A 21,322-nucleotide genomic window follows, 5' to 3' on the forward strand; every position below is an offset into this window, starting at 1 on the left:
AGATCTCCTTTATTATCTTGTCTTTCCAAAGCATTCAGCCTAGTCTTCTTGATACCCATGTTCTATGGTTTATATAATATTTAATTGAATTCTCTAATCAGAGGAACAAGTGCACATGTCATCTGCAGGTTTAGAAGGAACCCAGTTGACTCTTGGTGAGCTTATACAACCCTGCTGTGGGAACCGAAGTGTGTGGGTGAACTATAAAGAATAGCCTGCTCTACTTGTGAATATTTAATATGCGCTCTGGGCAGAGTTTTACAAGGGGACTAGAGAAGAGTGGGCAATCCCTAGGCTTGGGTGACAGAGAATTAGTGGCGAGGACTTCAGCTGTATGTCAGTTACACCACCTATCTCCCACTTCGAATGTTTGTTTCCTCACTCGACTATGAGTAACTTCAGCGTGTTTTTGTTTCCCTAAAGTTCAGCAGAGTGACTGACACGTAGTAGCTGCTTAATAAGTGGTTCTTAAATGAATCATACATTAGGTTATATTGTTCCTGACTGTGTATTAAATATATGGCTGTCCTGTCTCCCAGCTAAATTGTGTCCTTAAGGGTAGGTCATATGTCCCAGACATTTTTGATATTTACAGTGTTTCTTGTAAATGTACAATATTTTGTTACTATGTAGAGAACAGTCTATCTACTCCTCTTGTGGCTAGCTAGTTCTGCCTATGATTTGCACTGGTAAGAGCCTTTTAGAGCAAGTTGTAGACCATTACCTGGGCCTTGCCAAGTCATTCTGACAGAGCTCAGAGCTCGTTTCAGGGATGCCACTGGCTTCATAATTGCAGGTTAATGTTAGTTGCAGCAAGTGGTGCATGGGTCTGGGTAGTTGTGAGTGTAGGTTTGTGTTCCTTTTGTGTGTTCAGTGCGGACTGCCAGGAAATGTGTTTGGCATCATGTTCTGAAAAATCTTTAAGATCAGTGGCTTATAACATTTTTTTCTTCTCTAAAGCTTATACTTTCAAATTTTATACACACTTCTTTTAAATAGAAAGTAAATTGAATATTTTTCTGTGAAGATACATCTTATTTTAAATAAAATATAGTTATTATTACTTTACATTCTACATTTCTGATTTTGTTTATGGTTGCATTACCAACATTTTGTGATTTTAAAGCTTTTTAAAATTCTGCTTCTTTAAGTAATAAAATGGAAATGCCTCAATTATTCATAATTTAGGATTAAAGTTCTGCTTTTCTTATCACTAAGCATGCTTTTTCATTAAAAATTAAAGTTTAGCTTTTTAGAGTCTTAAAGCTAGACAACTGAGAAGCACAAAACACTAAAATAATGGAAATGTTAAAGTTGTCAGAACCTCATAGAAAATTCATCATTGAAGTTTAAAAAACCCTTTTAAAGTATATTTTATTGATTATGCTATTACAGTTGTCCGATTCTTTTTTTTCCTTTTTACCTCCTCTGCCAGGTACCCTCACTCCCTGCAGCATTTCCTCCCCCTTTAGTTCATGTGCATGGGTCGTACATATAAGTTCTTCAGCTTCTCCATTTCCTGTACTATTCTTAACCTCCCCCTGTCTATTTTGTACCTACCATTTATGCTTCTTATTCCCTGTATCTTTCCCCCTACTCTCCCCCCTTCCCCTACCCTGATAACCCTCCATGTGATCTTCATTTCTGTGATTCTGTTCCTGTTTTAGTTGTTTGCTTTGTTTGTTTTTGTTTTTGTTGCTTTTTAAGATTCAGTTGTTGATAGTTGTTGTCATTTTACTGTTCACAGTTTTGATTTTCTTTTTTTCTTTAGATAAGTTCCTTTAGCATTTCATATAATAAGGGCTTGGTGATAGTGAACTGCATTAACTTGGCCTTATCTGGGAAGTACTTTGTCTGTCTTTCCATTTTAAATGATAGCTTTGCTGGAGAGAATAATCTTGGTTGTAGGACCTTGCCTTTCATGACTTGAAATACTTCTTTTCAGTCCCTTCTTGCCTGCAAGGTTTCTTTTTAGAAATCAGCAGATAGTTTTATGGGAACTCCTTTGTGGATAATTCTCTTGCTATTTTAAGATTCTCTTCTTATCTTTAATCTTTGGCAATTTAATTATGATGTGTTTTGGTGTGGTCTTCTGTGGATCCATCTTGTTTGGGACTCTCTAAGCTTCTTGGATTTGTATGTCTTTTTCCTTCACCAGATTGGGGGAGTTTTCCTTCATTATTTTTTTCCAATAAGTTTTTTATTTCTTCCCCTTCCTCTTCTCCTTCTGGCACCCCTACGATTCAGATATTGGAGCACGTAAAGTTGTTTCAGAGGTTCGTTCTCAAGTCTCCTCATTTTTTTGGAATCCTTGTTTCCTCATTCTGTTCTGGTTGGGTATTTATTCCTTCCTTCTATTCCAACTCATTGATTTGAGTCCTGATTTTCTTCTCTTCACTGTTGGTTCCCTGTATATTTTGCTTTTCTTCACTTTGGGTAGCCTTCCTATATTCCTTCATTTTGGCACCAAGCTTAATCAATTCTGTGAGCATCCTGATTACCAGTGTTTTGAACTCTGTGTCAGATAGGTTGTCTGTCTCCTTGTCGCTTAGTTCTTTTTCTGTAGTTCTGATCTGTTCTTTCATTTGGGCAATATTTCTTTGTCTTGGTGTGCCTGTTAAGCTGCAAAGGGCAGGGCCTTAGGCATTTGCCAGGGCGGGTCATCCCTCTTGGTTGTGCTGTGGTGCTGTCTGTAGGGGAGGGGTCCAAGAGGGAACAATGCCACTTGCTTGCTCTGCTCTACCCCCACTTTCAAATGTACTCTTGTGTGAGACTGGGAGTTTCTTCCACCTTTGCAACCTCCACAGTGTTTTAGCGCCAGAGGTTTTGAGTCTTTAGTTTCCTCGTGACCCAGCCCCTCCTCCCCTGTGTGGTCCTCTTGGCCCACTGGGCGGCCCATCTCTGCCCCCTCCTACCTGTCCGGATGAATAATGCTGCTTTAACTTCTTGCTTGTCAGAGTTCCATGCAGTTTGCTATTCTGGCAGTTCTGGTTGTTTATTGTTTTTAAATTGGTTATAATCCTTCTTCGGGTTGTGCAAGGAAGCAAAGTGTTTCTACCTACACCTCCATCTAGGCTGGAACTCCTATTTTTTAAAACTCATAATTGCCTTTTCTGTTATGTATTCATATTTCAAAACAGTGTTCTTACACTACTTCCTCCTTGCCAGTTTTAAATAATACCTACTAATGTTATGTTTGGTAGATGAGGATTTAGCTGCAGTATACCCTTCTACTTCTTAACTCTGTTTCCTATTCCCCTATTATATCAAAGTATTTACAATTAATGTTTATTGTGCAAATATACATAAATAATATCCACTTATGAGCCAGCCAAATAGTATACTAGTATTGTTTCTTTTCCTCTGCAACTTTTTTTTCCCTTAGAGTTAATGATTACTTCATTTTTTACGGCTTAATTTTCTGTGAACTTTGCTCTACTTCTTTTTTTCTTTCACAGACTTCAGTAGCCTTTAAATACAAATTTATATGTGATCAATATTACCAAATAGTTTCACAGGTCCCTTATCCCTTGTTTAAAACTGTTGATTTTATTTCGAGAGTTTTCCTGTCTTTCTCTAGTGCCAGCTACTTGCTCTTTAGATCTGTGAGCCAGCTCTTAATCTAAAACTTTGTTTGGCTTCCCGCTGTTGTTAGAACTCTTGTGTTCTCACTCCCATGTCTTCTTTTTAGTTTGTCCTTTTGATGATGGTGTTGTCTCTCGAGCAAGAATGAATGGGAAAGAAGGAGTGATGGGAAGGTATTGCTGTGTTAATTTCTGTTCTGAAAATGAGTGAGTGAATAAAAAAAATTTATAATTGAAAGGAATGTTAGGTAAATGAAAATAATGATGCAGAAACTGTATGAGGAAGTTTCAGAAGTCACTAGTTTATTAAAAGATAAAGCTAGCTGTAGAGTTTTAATGCCAGAATGAAATACATCTCTTCTGTACTTGACTCCAGAGTTAAATAGACATCCCACTGTATTCTATTCCTGTAGTCATTACTTCTGTCTATAATTGTTTTGCAGGTTCCAGTTGCACACAACATATGCCACATATTTTTTATTCAGCACACATGTTTCATTCACTGGACTGTGAGCCTTTTTTATTTGTTTCATCACTAGCAGTAATGTCCCTAAATTTTGATTTGTGTGCGTGTGTATGTATGTTGTGTAGTAGGGGAGGCTCTGTTATTTACCTGGAAATGCTACAACTGTGGAAAAGGTATCACGATTGAGCAGCTTAGGCCACTGGTGTGGAGGCTGATACTAGAGTGCTCGTCAGTCTGGGTTTTGGCACTAGTGGTCCATATGTTCACTTAGCAGATGTTTTTCAAGTGCCTGCTTCATGCCAGGTCCTGTTCTAGGCACTGGAGAAGAAACGTTGATGAAAACAGATCCTTCCTACCTGAAGCTTAAGTGGTGGGGGAAGACAGTGATAAATAAATGCATTGTTAGAATGTTAGGTGGAGGTAAGTGCTGTGATAAAGTGTGGTCAGTGCATATGGAGTGCTTGAGAGGGTGGAGAGTGAAAGAAGGGCTTTGCTGCTGAGGTGCCATTTGAGCAAGACCTGAGCAGGTGAAATCAGCTCAAAGAGTGCTCTGGGCTATTGGTTGTTTTTTTTCAGCATACAGTCATTGCCTCTAGCTAGCCCTTTCTCCTAAAGACAGTGTCGCAACTTGGTGATATCAAACTTACGCATCCGAATCACTTGTTAAAATGCAGCTTTCATCTGTGGGGCCCACCTTCAGTTTCTTTTTTTTTTTTTAAGATTTTATTTGTTTATTTTTAGAGAAAGGGGGAGGGAAGGAGAAAGAGACGTAGAGAAACATCAATGTGTGGTTGCCTCTCCCATGCCCCCCACCTGGGGCCTGGCCTGCAACCCAGGCATGTGCCCTGACTGGGAATTGAACTAGCGACCCTTTGCTTTGCAGTCCAGCACTCAGTCCACTGAGCCACACCAGCCAGGGCCCACCTTCAGTTTCTGATTCAGCAGTTCTGGGGTGGGGCCTGAGAATTTGCATTTTTACATGGTATCCCAGTGATGCTAATGCTGCTACTCCGGGACAACACTTGGAGAATCCAACTTACACCGTCTGTGTCATAATAAGTGTCCAGAAATAATAGGCAGATAAGAGTGAGGAACAGAGCTGTGCCAGAATTGCAGCTCTTTACCCCATAGAGGCATGAAATCTTATCTAGACCCTCAAGCTGACAGACTAGTGAGTAACACTAGCTTTTTTGATTCTCTCCCAAGTTCTTTGTTTATGGTTGTGTTTTTAGCTGTATCTTGATGAGAAAATAAAATCAGCCATTCTCATTCAGTCAGTAGCATGTTTGGGGATCACCTACTACATACCGTGGTCCAGATTGCTGTTAGGAAGAATATAGGAAAGACAAGTAACACCACATTCCTTCTCACAGTGTACTTCCAGTCTAGTTAGGGTAGAAGACCGGAACTCTTATGTATGCCAAAGTGGTAAGATGAGGCCTTGGGGTCTCCTAAAAATGAGGCTTCGAGTCGTAAATCTCAAATATTCAAATCTATTCATTTAATAATATTAACTGATTATAATTTTAATTGGCATTTCTCTTGCATGTGAGATTGAATGTCTTTTTTAATATGTTTGAGCCTTTTTTATTTCCTTTTTATCAACATGTCCTTTGTATGTGTTTTCTATTAAGCTTCTGATCTTTATGATTTGTAGGTGCTTTTAATATATTAAGAAAAGTAAACTCTTATTGTTTGTGTTGTGACTGTTTTCCTATTTCTTTGGACATTTGTTGAAAAAGAATTGTCCTATTTGTCATGATAGTTACTCAGCAACTTTTTTATTGCCATATATAAATACTTCATTTTTTTTTTAGGTAAAATTTGTTAGGCTTTCGTGGTTTTGGGTTTTGTCTTATTCTCAGGCATTCCTAACCCTGAGATTATTAAAATAAAAATAAGCTCTACCTTTTCTTCTAATGCTTTGGGGTTCCTTCCTTAAAAATGTTTTGACCCATGTGGCGTGTGAGTCGATACGAGAAATAATTCTCAGATGGCTGCCCATCGACATTTGTTGAGTGCTCCACATTTTCCCCGTCATGTGCCGGTGTCGCCTCTAGCTCCCTGTAAGTCCCTGCATGTATCGGGCTTTGTTTTGGGAGTGTCTGTACCGTGTATGTGTCTGTCTGTTTATGTGTCAGTAACACTTTTTAAGTGACTGACATAATTACAGTACGTTTTAAAATATTTTAGTGCTTTTAAATACGTTGTCTATTGCCGCTTATTTCTTTTTCCATATGTACTTTTGAATCATGATGTATGATGCTTTTAAAAAACACTCTTGGTATTTTAATTGGGCTTGAATAATTGTTAAAGATTAATTTAGGAATAAATAAAATCATAGTAATGCATTATTCTTTTTAGGAACATTGCTTTGCTTCTCATTTGTTCAAGATATTTATTTTGCTCCTTAGTACCATTTAAAATATTCTTCACTAGCTGTTTATTCCAGTTATCTTACCACTTTTGTTATTAATATAAATGGCTTGTTTTCTTTCATTGTATTATCTAACTAGTTGTTTTTATAGAAGCCCATGGGTTTCAATGTATTATTTTTATATGCAGCTACTTTACAAACATTCCTCTATTTTTATAATAGTTGATTTTCTTGGATTTTCCACGTATCCACTCCTATTATTTGCAAATAATAACTTTATTTCCTTTTTTCTATTTTTAAACTTACGTGTTTTTCTTTTCTTTTTTAAAAAATTGATTGTGCTATTACAGTTATCCCAGTTTTTCCACCTTTGCCCTCCTCTGCCAGTCCCCTCCTTTTGTTCATGCCCATGGGCTATTTATATAGGTTTTTTTGCCAATTCCATTTCCTATATTTGCTCTTAACATTCCCCTGCCTATTCTGTAGCTACCAGTTTGTAATTCTTAATCCTTTCACCTTTCCCCCCATACTCCCAGACTTCCTACCCAACTGGCCAACATCTCAGTGTTCTCTGTATCTCTGATTCTGTTTCTGTTCTAGTTGTTTGCTTAGTTTGTTTTTTAGATTCAGTTGTTGATAGTTATATCTTTATTGTCATTTTGGTGTTCATAGTTTTGATCTTCTTAAATAAGTCCCTTTAACATTTCATATAATAATGGTTTGGCAATGATGAACTCCGTTAGCTTTACCTTGTCTGGGAAGCACTTTATCTGCCCTCTGATTCTAAGTGATAGCTTTGCTGGATAGAGTGATGTAGGTGGTAGGTCCTTGCTTTTCGTCACTTGGAGTACTTCTTGCCATCCCTTCTTGCCTGCGGAGTTTCTTTTGAGACTTATGGGAATAGTCGTATGGGAACTCCATTATAGGTAATTATCTGCTTTTCTCTCACTGCTTTTAAGATTCTCTGAATCTTTAACCTTTAACATTTTAATTATGATGTGTCTTGGTGTGGTCCTCTTTACATCTGTCTTTTTTGGTACCCTCTGTGCTTCCTGGACTTGCATGTCTATTTCCTTCACCAAATTAGGAAAGTTTTGTTTATTATTTTTTCAAATAGGTTTCCAGTTTTTTTGCTTTTTCTCTTCTCCTTCAGGCACCCCTGTGATGCGAATGTTGAAACATTTCAAGTTGTCCCAGAGGCTTCTTACACTATTCACGATTTTGGGGGTCTTTTTTCTTCTTGCTATACTGATTGGATGTCTTTTTCTTTCTTATGTTCCAAATCATTGATTTGATCTTGGCTTTATCCACTCGTTGTTGATTCCCTGTAAATTGTTCTTTATTTCAGTTAGTGTATCCTTCGTTTCTGCCTGGATCTTTTTTATGGTCTTGAAGTACCCACTGAGCTCCTTGAGCAGGCTTTTAACCAGTGTTTTGAACTCTGTATCTGATAGATTGCTTATCTCCATTTTGTTTAGTTCTTTTTCTAGAGTTTTCTTCTGTTTTTTCACTTGGGCCATATTTTTTTTGCCTCCTCATTTTGACAGCCTCCTCTCTGTGTGTTTCTGTGTATTAGGTAGAGATGTTTTGACTCTGTGTCTTGGTAGCATGGTCTAATATAGTAGGTGTCCTGTAGGGTCCAGTGGCACAGCCTCCTCTGTGTCCCAGGCTGTGTACTTGAGGTGTGCCCTCTGTGTAGGCTGAGTACTCCCCGCTCTTTTGGGTGAGTCTTGATTGCTGTCAGCAGGTCAATGGGGGGGATTTACCCAGTCCAGATAGTTGGTGGGACTGGCTCTGACCCCTGGCTTGCAACTATCTCCCTCCATGGCTTGTGGAGGTGGTTGGGCGGTGCTCCTGTGTGCTGTGTAACTGTCCGCTGGGTGCGCAGGCCCTTGGGTTTCCCAGGTGGTGCAGGCCAGGGTCAGTATCTACTTGTGTTCTGTCTGGGGTCCCTTGACATAAGCTATAAAGTGATCTGCAGATGGCTGCTGCTAGTGCTGGGCCTGGGGCCACTCAACAAGAGATACCGGCTGCTGGGCTCAGCTGTGGCTCCTTTGAGTGGATTTAGGAAGTTCCTAAGCCTGTACCTCACCCAGTCCTACATATGTAAAAGCCACTGTTACCAGTTTGGGTGGGCCCATAAGTTGGATGAGGCAGACCCTTAGGTAATTGTCAGGGTGGGGCTTACCTTGTGAGCCGGGTTGATGGAGATTCAGATATGGTGCCACTGCACTGTGATTCTGTGTGGGGGAGATAGGATGGCTGCTGTCTGCAGTTCTGTCTGGGAGGAAGCTTTCTCCAGCTCTTGCCCTGGTGCCAGACACTTCGGTTCCTCCCTGTACACTACTGGTACCCTTCGAGGTGCTGCCCCAGTGCTGGAGCCCAGAGGGAGTGACTCTGAGTGAGTGAGTCTGTGATGATGTAAGGCCCTTTAAGAGGAGAGGACTGAGAATCCTTCAAATTCTTCTGCCGGCTGAACCCACATTGGTTTTACAGCCAGAAGTTATGGGGACTTAATCATCCTGGCACTGGAACCCTGTGAGGAGCGGTCTGGTTTGGGGCTGAAATCTGTTGTTCCTGGGATATCCTTTTGTTTATATCCACCGTACTTGAGTTTGGGATCCGCTGGTTCCATGTTTCCACCCCTCCATCTTTCCTACCATCTGGATGAATGTGGTTTCTTTAATTCCTTAGTTGTTTGATTTCCATACAGCTCAGTTTTATGACAGTTCTGAGTGATATTCTATAGTAGCTGTAAATTTTCTGTGATTGTATAAGGAGTGAGCCATGTTTACTTATGCCTCCATCTTGACTGGAAGTCTAAACTTACTTGTTTTTAATCTAATGACATTGGCTACCACCTCCTGAACAGTGTTAAATATTTGTGGTGATAAATGAACATCCTTGTTTGTTCCTGAATGTCAGTACTTTTTGGGTTTCATCATTATGCACGATGTTTGTTTTAAATTGTATTGTTTGTATCTTATCATCAGGTGGGTTGGCATAGGATAGTGTGTTTCAAAATAGAAGATTTTATTTTATTTTTTAATTTTATTTTTTTATTACCATTTATTCCATTATACGCTCTTCCACCTCCACCCCCTCTGCCTGCAATCACCACACTGTTGCTTGTGTCCATGAGTTCTTTCCTTCCCCCCTTTTTTCTCTCTCTTTCTTTCTTTCCTTGATCCTTAAAATAAAAGATTTTGAATCCTATATTTACAAAAAAGTTGCAAGGGCAAAACAAAGAAGTTTTTTTTTGGTCCTGAATCATGTGAGGGCAAGTTGCCAGCCAACCTGATGGCCTATTGCATCCCACAAAATACTACAGAGTTTATTTCCTATAAACGAGTACTATCCTGTGTAAGCACATATAGCCATCAAAACCAGGAAACTAACACTGATATATTATTGTCATCTAATTCTGAGAGCTCATTCATGTTTCTTGTTCTTTTTCATAGCCAAATCCAGTCCAGAATCATGTTACATTTGGTTTTTATGTCTTTTTTGTTGTCTTTAACCTGAAACAGTCTTTTGCTTTGACTTTTAGGACCTGATACTTTTGAGTATTACAAGAAAACTCATGTAAAACATCCCTAAATTTGAATTTGCCTGATGATTCTTTACGATTGATTTCCAGTTATGTATCTTTGGCAGGAAATACCACAAAGTTTGTTCTGTGATTTACCATCAGGGAATATCACGTACTGGTATTATACCTTTTTGTTTGCCTTTTCTAGGCACTTCTGTCCTTTTTGTAACCTTTCTCCTGAACAATTCTGGGTCTTCTATTTTTATTAACTATTTAATGCAATATGTGAATTGATAGGAAGATAAGAAAGCAAGTGTACTGGGAGCATAAGGAGATAGCTGGTGGGTTGGGGAATGAATTAAACAGTGAAGACTTGAATATTGGAGGCTGAAGTTTCAGAGTCATCAGTTCAGTGACGGTGGTAAAAATACAAGAGTATCCAAAGGATATAGAAAGGGAAAAACTCACAATCAACTTTATTATTACTTTGATTGTATGATTATACTGATTGCAGTATTGTTTTTATTAAAGCCATTTTGAAGAACAGAATTTTGTGCCAAAGCACAAAATTGTTTGGCCAAACAGGTTGGGCTGTAGTGCGTTTTTTGACCGGTCTTTCATTTCTGTCAGCTTTAAATGCATGTATTATTATTATTATTATTATTCTGATATAAAATAATGATCTCATTACAGAATATATAATTTCCAAAGGTTTTATGATTATTAAATATAGATGTTATATCTATTTGATGCCATTTTCCTTTGTATGTGGTTGAATTATTTTTAGATTGTTTTAATTATTTCAATAAGATAAAAATATTTTTTAAATTGCAATTAAAATTTAAGAGCCTGTTGCAATGAGAACAAAAATGTAACAGTACCTACATCGCAATAACTGTTACAAAACTCTGCAAGTTGGATTTTTTTTTGTTCATTTCTGTACTGAATAAATAAAAATTAGTGTCATTCAAACTAAGTAGAAGTAAGCTTAATGGCTTACTTTAGAAAACTTAGTTGGACAGTTCCCACAATTCCTTAGGGTTGTGGTAGGGTCACCATTTAATGTAGTTCTTGCTTGATAAAATGCAGGACACTGTAGAAATATAAATAACGTTGCCTGGGTTACTGTAATAAAAACAGGAGGGGAAAGCATGTGGGAATTGAAAGCCTTGATGGTTCTTAAGAAGACCTCCTGCCCTGTTCTCAGTAGTGTTATGAGTTACTTTAACAAATTAGTGTTTCGGACATGGTTTCAGTTTCTTAAGTGCAAGATATTATTTCAACCCCAAATGTGTTTTTTATTTTATTTATTGATATTAGAGAAAAAGAGATTAATAGAGAGTGAGAAACATTGCTTTGTTCCACTTATGTATTCATTGGTGGTTTCTTGTATTTGCCTTGACCTGGGGATCGAACTTGCAACTTTGACATATTTAGTCAACACTGTAACCAACTAAGCTAATTGGCCATGGCCTAAATGTCTTTTTAATTATTCTGTAGATCAGCTCTTTCCTTGCCCTCTGTTTCCCTGAAGGCAAGAATTTTACAGTTTGTGTCATGTTAAAATGTAGGGGTTCTCTTTGTTAGTACAATAATTCTTTGGAAGGAAACGAAGAAGGGCCGTTATCTCTAATTTTCCCTTTTCCAGCTTTCACTTTCTTTTTTTTCTGCATACTAAGTGGGGTTGGGGTGGGGCTGGAATGAAAGGTGGGGCTTGAGGACAGGCTGCTATTTATTGTTTGTTGGGGAGGTCCCAGATAACGTCTCTGGACAAGGATCAGTCCTAAATTTAAATATGTTGTGGAGCTCTGAGGACTTTTACTTTGCAAGGGTATTATAAGAACTCATGATTTTACTTATAATTTTTTTCTTTTCCCATCTTCACTCTTTATAAAAGAGAAAACCCCCAGTGCTTTGAGAGACAAACACTTGACCACACTATACTGTATGCTTTGCATACGTCTATATTTATTGGTTGTTTTAGACTGTAGACTCTTAAGGATATGGACTATACCTTATAACCTCCCTAGCCTGAAATAAAATGCATATAGATGTCATTTTGTTTTAAAAAAAATAATTAAACCTTTTTTCCAATATCCAGCCATATGTTTTTAAAGTTTTCATTTATTTACTTTTAGAGACAGGGGAAGGGAAGGAGAAGGAAAGGGAGAGATATATCACTGTGTGAGAGATACAGTTGACTCTCGCATGGCCTCAACTGGGAACCTGGCCCACAACCCAGGCATGTGCCCTGTCTGGGAATTGAACCAGTGACCTTTTGGTTCGCAGGCCTGCGCTCAATCCCCTGGGCCACACCAGTCAGAGCTTAAACCTTTTTTTTCTTGCAGTCAGTGCCTTTCTGTATACTTACATAGTTTGTGACAGATATGCAAAGGAGATGTTTTTGCATCTCATTGTCCTGTCTTCCAAATATTCTTTCTTAACTGAGTTTTTTAAAAGCTTATTTGGTCTAAACTGAGTTTTCTTTCTTTTCCCTACTCAGGCCCAGATTGCCTTTCTTCAGGGGGAAAGGAAAGGTCAAGAAAATTTGAAGAAGGATCTTGTGAGGAGGATCAAAATGCTGGAGTATGCTCTTAAACAGGAAAGGTAATTCATGTGAAATAGAAGATAGTCTTAAATACTGGATTAATTTGCCTGTCATTCCTAAAACAAATCCAAATTTTAATACTTTATACTTCGGAATTCAGGAACTATCATCTGTAATAGACATATATAAATGACTGTAATATGTTAGTTTAATTGTGTTAACATTTAATATTAATGACCAGTAAACTAATTTATGTGATTTGAACAATTTTAGCAACATTTTCTCTATCCTATTCACCCTTAAGAAACGTATACTTAACTGAAATATTAATATTCAGTTCTTTACAGAATTGAAATAGTTTTTGAGTTGTAAAGGAAATTCTATAATGCTTATAGCCCTTTTTCTATTATCTAATATTATTCAATTTGATGTATATATATATATTTTTTTTTTTGGAGAAAATTTTCTCTGGCAGACTATGTTGAGAATCTTTTTATAGATGTTTTTTTGTATTTTGTTCCTTTGCTATCAGCTATTGATATTTCTCCAGAAGCAAATCTTATCTTTCTAGTTTGCTGGTATCTGAGATACTCAAGTAACTAAACTTGGGTTTTAAGTGAAGGACAATTAACAGATGAGAGTTTCATATGATTTAGGTTCATTTGCATTAACAGATGATGGTCTTTGGATTTTTGTATGTCAGCGATGAGAAATAGTTATTTCTTTTGAATACTTGATAGATGGTATTGAAATTCTCTATTTTGCTTTATTTTTGCTGATCACATGCATTTCTCATTATTTTCATGTTGATGAGTAAGCTGTTTGCAAAACTACCATAAAATAACATTTAACATGATATTTGTGAATATCAAGAAATAGAGAAAACTTTATTAGAACTTGTGTTCACTTTCATGTGGCATCTTTAAATGGCATAAGAGATTGAAAACAGATTGACTTCTTAGTGAAAAATAAGTGCTTCCTTTCCTTTAGAAGTTGATTGAAAAGAATACTGTATTGGAGAGATGGGAAAAATACTTTTAAAAGTATTAGTTTGGGAACATTTGATGTTTTAAGCTAAGTTTAGGCATAAGCAAAGAGAGAGTAATATTAAAATGGCAACTGTTTATTCAGTGGTATGTACCAGGCCCTGAGGCCTAAAGACAAAATGACTGGCAAGAGTTGTAGACTTAGGTGGAGCAGTGCTTCAGACCTCTCAGGTCTGTCTGCTTCCGAAGCCTGTACTCGGTACTGTTACAGTGTAGTGTCTCTGAGATGGAAGAATTGAGATACACAAATACTACAGTAACCGAGAATATTGTGTGTGTGTGTGTGTGTGTGTGTGTATCTCTTCTCATTAAACATACTAATCTATGATCCAGCTTAAGCACTGTGGTGGGGCTGAGAGTAAACATAGGTCATAGTCCTTGCGCTAATGTGCTTAGAGTAACTGGAGACGAACCAGGAAACCCCACGGTGCAGTGCGGGCTGATGGGTGCCCTGGGAGAAGTCCGTGCCGGGTAGAGTGGAGTCACGAAGAAGGGAGTGGTCGTTTCTGTCTGGCAGGTGGAAGTAGAAAGGAGGGTGCAGGTGGAGGAGGTGAGACTTGAACATCAGTATCAAAGATGATGTGTTTGGCAGATAGGTAAGGTTCAGGAAGTAGAAAGGATATGTTTCTCATGGAATAAAGCAGTTTGGTGTGTTTGGAAATTTGTAATTACTGCGTACTGGAGGGAAGGACGTTAGCTGTGATTTGATAAGTGATCATGGAGAGCCTAAGAAATTAAAACTTTTATCTTACACATAATAGGGAATATTGAAAATTCAAAAAACTTTAAAAAATAACCTCAAACTAATAGAAGTTGTAAGACCTGTATACCACTTTCCCAGATTCATCAGTCTGACCACATTTTTAAAATACTAATTTCATCATGCACACTCTAGCGTATTGTTTTTTTCCAAATCATTTACTACTTAGTTGCAGACATTACATCTCTTCTCCCCTAAATTACTCTGTTTATGTTTCCTAAGAGCAAGGACATTCCGCTGTATAATTACAGATTATTATCAAACTGAGGACATTTAATTATCTAACATAGCCCATATTCATATGTTCCAATGACAATCTTCATATCATTTTTTTACCAAATGTCCCAATAATGATATTTATAGGGTTTTTCCCTGGTCCATAATCCAGTCTAGGAATACATATTGTATTTTAATTGTCATGTGATTGAAAGGTTTTAAACACGGAGTAATGTGAAATAGATTTCAGAAAGATCATCCTGACCTCAATGTGAGGGATGGACTGGAAAGTCTGTTAATACAGGCAGGAAGATTTTAATCACGTATGATGAGAATTGATAACATAGTAGCTGCAGGAATAGAGGAAGCATCACCTCTGAAACATTTTAATAGATAGAATCCGTAACAGTCTGGGGGATGATTGGGTGTAAGGGATGAGGAAGAAAGATAATTCAAGAATGATTCGAAGGTTTCCAGCTTGAAGTGTGTTTGGGAAGTTTTCAGATGAATTAGGATAAGAATTAAGAATTAAAGGATAAGAATTAATGGTTTAAAGGCAAATATAGGAGAGGATTCATGTGCAGACATGTATACATCAATATTGTAGGTAAAGATATAGGAGTAGTTGAGGAAAGAACAAATATTGTGGGAAGAGAACTACAAAAAATGGAAATGTTTGAAGAAAAGGCAGAGGAAGAAGACGCAACAGAACGACGTTTGGAGAAGGAAGGAAAGAACACTCTATTTGAAGCAAGCTAAAGAAAGTGGGAGTATGATAATTGCAGACTCCGAGTAAACTGGATACTAAAAGTAGTCATTTGGATTTGCCAGTTAGGAGTGTCTCGCGGTATCCTTGCCAGAAGAGCTTCATTGAGGTAGCAGGAACATAAACCAGATCACAGGAGGCTGAGGGGTGAGAAGGAGAAAAAAGTGGAGATAGGTAGAGTTGCTTATTTTTTAAGTAGTTTACTTTGGAGAACAGAAGAGATAAGAACTGGCCTGGTCTAGGGAGGATTTTTTTTTTTAGGCTAATGGGATTCTTCTGGAAAAGAATACCTAGTTTTGTATCTTTTGAAGTTCATGGAACGATTGGAGATTATTCCTGATGTAATGGCTCTATTGAATATAGGAATACAAAATGTAATAAAGGAATACAAAAGCATTTCTTTGTGAATTAGAGTTCTTAAACAGTTCCATGTCCTTTGCACTCATTTTTTAAAACACAGATGTTGTATCCTGCTTAAAAATTTCTGGCTAATTCCAGAATTCTTCTTAGTAAAACCTTTTACATCCAGGCTCCTTTCTAGTCCTATACATACACATACACACATAGCGCACACACACACTGCTAGCTGTTTTCTGACCACTTCATTTTGCTTGTTTGTTTTTTACACTTTGAGGAACTTTAAGATGTTCCTTTGGACAGAAATACCCTCTGCATGAGTTCATTTGTCTGATTAGGAAACTAATGGTGTTTTGAGGGTTAGCTAAAATCTCATGTGTGACCTTCTTTTTGATGCTTCTCCTTGACACCACCATTGCCAGAATTAGATAATTCCTCATCTGAGTTTCTTTTACAGTTGATACAACTCATAGCTCTTACTCCACAGTGTGCTATAATTGTTGATTTACATTTCTGTCTCTTAGGCATCTCCTTGCCGCCGCCCTTATAACTGATTACAAGCTGCCAGTTATTTCCAGTAGCCAGTACAGTGCCTGACATGTCATGAGAATTCAGTAACAGTTCATTAGAATTAATCAAATTATTTTTAAGGGAACAGAGTTTGTAAACACAGCAGTTCTGTACTTATTTTGACTTTGTCTAATTTTTTATAAAGTGTTAGTTCATAGTGTTTTATTTTTGTTGCATATAGTGCATAGAATATTTTCTATTCCTTTTTGTAGCTGTTGCAATTTTCCCTAAGACCACTAGAATGCACTATAGTACAGTATTTTGTATTTGAAAATGTTTCTCTTTATATGTATATAACAAAAATATATAAACTAACTCCATAAAATTTTATTGCTACTCCTATTTGGTTGTCAGGCCAGTCACTTTCAATTGCTGTTTTGACTTAGAGGAGGTATTGTTACTTTGAGTCAAATTAATGTCTATAAATCTTACCCTTTTATAATCAACATTATTACAAATACAGTGAAATAGACTAGGAAGTGTTTAGTGTGGTGATGAAATATTTGATTAAGAGAAGCATTGGGGATAGAGAAAAAGATGTTCTAAATAACTCAGGACTAAAAATTTTTAAAAAGAAATAGATATATATGCTTAGTTAGTCAAATGACACAAAGTAGTTTCCCTTTTGAATCAATTCATTGATTTCCCTTCCAAAAGGAAATCTTTTTTAATTGATGTATTATGTATCATGTATCCTTCCAGAAATATTCAGTGCATATAAATATATATAACACATATATAAAACACATATGTACATAGTATTTTATACTTTTTTAACTAGTTTAGAGATTAATCCATATTAGCAAATACTTTTTTCTTTTTAATGGTTACATATTATTACAAAGCATTTTATTTATATGCAAACATAAAAACTAGGATAAAAATTACTGAGGTACCCACAACCTACCCTAAGAAATAGAACATCGACTGTCTATAGTTTTTATAGGTTTTCTTAAGATTCCTCTACATATAAAATATTGATTTTTTTCTGTTGTAACTGTAAAATGATATGAAGAATTGTAGTACTTCATACATTTGAGCAAATAATTTTCATTTTCTTTGTACTTTCCTGGAAATATAAAAACTTTATAGTAAGTGCTCAGCTAGGTTTTTATAAGGGTAAAAATAACTTTCAAAAAGATAACTTTCAAATTTGGGTGTGTTACCTGTTCATTACTTCTTTAGTACTTAAGTTTTCATATTATTGTTACTATCTCAGTCTCATTGTATTGAATATTTACTGTAAACAGCTTCAATATTTTGGAGACACAAGCCAAAATATGCTAATACATGGCCATTTTTACTTAACCTTATATATTTTTACCTTATCTAGATTATTTTTCTGGTTTCAGGTGGTTAAATCTTAGATGGTTGAATCAGGTTAACCAGAAATAATAACATACATATAGCTTTTAGAAGAAGATAGACAAGAATTCCTGTTCACAGTTCTTCTGAGTCTGTCCTGAAGAGGCAAAGGATACTTGGACTATTTTTAAAAAGTTATTCATTCCTGCTGGGATATTTTATCCAATGTTTATTGTTTGGGCTGGTTCCCCCGACCTCCTTTGGGTTGTTAAATGTAATGCGTACTTGGCAAGTCATAATTGCCTGACAAAGCACAGAGTGTTATAGATGATTTTTCTTCTTAAAAAACTCAATTTTGAGAAAGGTTAGTCTTTTATAAGTTTATTTTAAAATCCAACCTTATGTACTGCTTTTGATCATAGAATTATACTCTGGTAGTCATCAAGAAAATTTAAATACAACAAAAACTAGAGTATTAATATAGTTCATTAGTAAGTACAGAAGGAAGATGTCTGGTTCTGAGTGTTAGTCCTCTATTATAACAGTGCTTGATGGTATAACTATTAAATAATAATGGCAGGTGCTTTTATATTACAGCTTTGATACCTCAGAAAGCTGTGAGCTTTTGAAAGTTAGCTAGGACTGCTGTGTACTGATGACTACTCCTATTACATATCTCAAAGTTTATTTAAATATGTTTTAAGATGGTTTGTATTTTCTCATTTCTTTGTTAGAGCCAAATACCACAAGTTGAAATATGGGACAGAATTGAATCAGGGAGATATGAAGCCTCCAAGCTATGATTCTGGTAAGCTAATTTTAAAGGAAGTTCAAGTGATTAAAAAGAAGTCAATATCTAGTATTTTGTAGCAGCAATATTTATAACTGCAAATTAATTTTCAGTTATTTGCACATTAGTTAATTTTGCTGACCTACTTACATTTTGGCACTAATCATGTAGTGTTGTTTAGATCATTTTCCACCACCTTCCTTTCTTTATTCCCTTCCCCTTTCTTTCAGTTCCCCATTTTCTGCTTACGTTTTACACTTGCTGGAAGGATCAGATTTCATGGGGTAACTAACATGCATTGAATAACTGATTCTTCCTGGGTCTCTCCAGTATTTATGGGAACGTTGAGATGTGCAGTACAAAGCACATCATGCTCCGACATCCTGAGAGAAGGGTAGGAGCTGCGGAGGTAAGAGCTTTCTACTTTAACTACAGGAGAGCTCCTCATCCCGTTAATCTGGTCCCTCGGTCTCAGGTGTGAAATTGTTTTTGGACTTTTTGTACCCACTGCAGATTCTGTAACCAGATCATCTTTTAACAGCTGAAAACAGTTAATATCTTTTTGTGTTATTTCTTCTTTTTAAAAAAATCTTCACTTGAGGATATGTTTAATGATTTTTAGAGAGAGAGAAAGAGGGAGGAAAACGTCAATATGACAAAAAGTATCGATAGGTTGCCTTCCGACTGCGGATTGCACCTACAGCCTTTTGGTGTATGGAGTGATGCTCCGGTCAACTGAGCCACCTGGCCAGGGCGATGCTATTTCTTCTTTTTCTTCTCCTAACTTTCTCTTTACCTCACCAAACAATACGGAAATAGTACCTGTCAACAATCAGATATTGAGGAATATAGATATAATTTACTTACTAGTAGGTGTAAGGGAAAGGTAAGACGAGTTGTTCAAAAGTTACCACCATGTTTCAGGTGAGTGTATTTCTGACATAATTTCAGATTAAATTCATGGATCAAATATCTGGAGATACCAACTCTTTTTTATATTATTTACTGATACCTGCCTTGTACCAGGGGCTTTATGTGTATTAATTCTTAAAATAGTTATTCAGTAAAGATAGTATAATTTGCCCAAGGTCACAGAGCCATTAAGTAATGGGAATGTGGACCCAAGTCCAAGTCTGTCTGACTCTAGAATTCATGTGCCCATTTTACAATGCTGCTTCTATTTTTGACAACATATAAAGAACGTTATAAAGTAAGTTCTAAATGTGCTGTTAATTTTATAGTTCAGTGTAGTAGTAATGTTATTAAATGCTTCCGCAGGTGAATATTGAATCCATGAAAGTGAGAGTGATACCTGATTGGCATATTTTTTCTTTTGCTTTTTAATTGTTCTGTCTTTTACTTTGGTGTCTTTTCTTTTAACTTGAGTGTACTTAAATTTTTTAAAAGACAAAAGTATATTTTATTTTATATCTAGGCTATTTGTTAAAGACTTTTCTAAAATTAAAGTATATTGCCTAATTTGAAGAAGTGATTTTAATCAGTACTTTTACATTAAGAAGTTTATTTCCTAATTTTTAGATCAATTTAGGAGTATAAAGACCTATTTGCAATATATACAAAATGTTTTTAAGTAAACATTGTGGTTCAGTAGGAAAAGTTTGGGCTTTGAAATCAGATACATGTAAGTTTGACTGTACTCTTAAACAGTTTAAATACCTGTGATATAACCTAATCTCTCTGAGGGTGCTCCATGCCTTATTGGTATACTGGGAAAAATTCTGTAAATAATTCCTAACTCCCAGGTTTATTTTCTTACTATACAGTACCTAGTTGGCACCTAGTATCACTCTATCTATTGATCTTTAAAACTACCTGTTCAGCTTACAAATACTTAATATGTAATATTTGTCACACCCAGCACCAAATTTTGTGAAAAAGATGATAATGTCCTATTCGATTTTTACAGAAGAGATAAGAAAAAAGTGATTCTAATAAACTGATATGTTAATGGGGTACAAACTAGGTTTTGTGTTACAGAGCACAATAGCAGGGGAGCCAAATCTAGTCTTTTTTTTTTTTAAAGATTTTATTTATCTTTAGAGGGGAAGGGAAGGAGAGAAGGAGAGAAATATCAATGTATGGTTGCCTCTCGTTCGTCCTCTGCTGGGAACTGGCCTGCAACCCACGCACATGCCCTGACTGGGAATCGAACTGCAGTTCTTTGGTTCTCAGGCCCATGCTTAATCCACTGAGCTACGCCAGCAAGGGCCAAATCTAGTCTTAGGTAGTCAAGGAAGGCTTATTGCAGGAAGTGATGATAAAGTTGACGTCTGAAAGAAAAGTAAGAATTAGTCAGAGGAAGCAGACTGGCTAAATATTTGTTAAATGAGAGGTAGGAGAAAGGCAGAGTGTTAGCAGGAAAGCTTCTGAGGTAAAGAATATGGCACATTTGAGAAATGAAAGAACTCATTAGTATTGGGAGTGGAGAATGAGTATTTATAGATGCAGCTAGAGAGTTAGCTGGGGAGGGGAGGAACAGATGGTAAAATACGGTAAAAGGTCTTGCAAATTATGTTATGGATTTTACACATTCTAAGAATTATGAGAAGGCATTTGAAAGACTTAATTCAGATTCTTGTGCTCAGATTTGCTCTTTGGTCTGGAAGATGGATTAGAGAGTAGTAAAATTGGAAATGTGAAGACTGGTTAGAGGACTGTTACCACCCACCTGGGTAGATGAGGATGGTACGTTGCACGTATACTAACGATGGAGTTGAAGGGAAGTGAGTGTGTTCAGAAATATTTAGGGAATAGAATCTACAGGAATTCTTTTTTTTTTTTTTGAGAGTATCCTTTTTTTTAAAGGATTTTAATTATTTTAGAGAGGGGCAGAGGGGGAGAAAGAGAGGGAGAGAAACATCTATGTGAGAGAAAAACATCAATCAGTTGCCTCTGGAACACAACCCAATCAGAACCAAACCAGCAACCCAGGTATGTGTCCTGACTGGGAATTGAACCAGTGACCTTTCACTTTGTGGGTCAGT

The 21,322-nt window shown here is 36.6% G+C and overlaps 1 protein-coding gene across 2 annotated transcripts in view; it reads left to right on the plus strand.

Annotated features, from left to right (window-relative positions):
• Positions 1-21,322, plus strand: part of STRN (striatin) — a 93,342-nt gene that overhangs the window by 10,815 nt on the left and 61,205 nt on the right. For both annotated transcript variants that reach the window (XM_037066565.1, XM_037066566.1), the window contains exons 2-3: positions 12,463-12,566; positions 18,262-18,335. In XM_037066565.1, the coding sequence (XP_036922460.1) occupies positions 12,463-12,566; positions 18,262-18,335 (178 nt within the window). The remainder of the gene's footprint in view (positions 1-12,462; positions 12,567-18,261; positions 18,336-21,322) is intronic.

The sequence above is a fragment of the Sturnira hondurensis genome, unplaced genomic scaffold, assembly GCF_014824575.4.
Source record: "Sturnira hondurensis isolate 20B ecotype Veracruz unplaced genomic scaffold, ASM1482457v3 Scaffold0016663, whole genome shotgun sequence".
NCBI classification, from domain to species: domain Eukaryota; kingdom Metazoa; phylum Chordata; class Mammalia; order Chiroptera; family Phyllostomidae; genus Sturnira; species Sturnira hondurensis.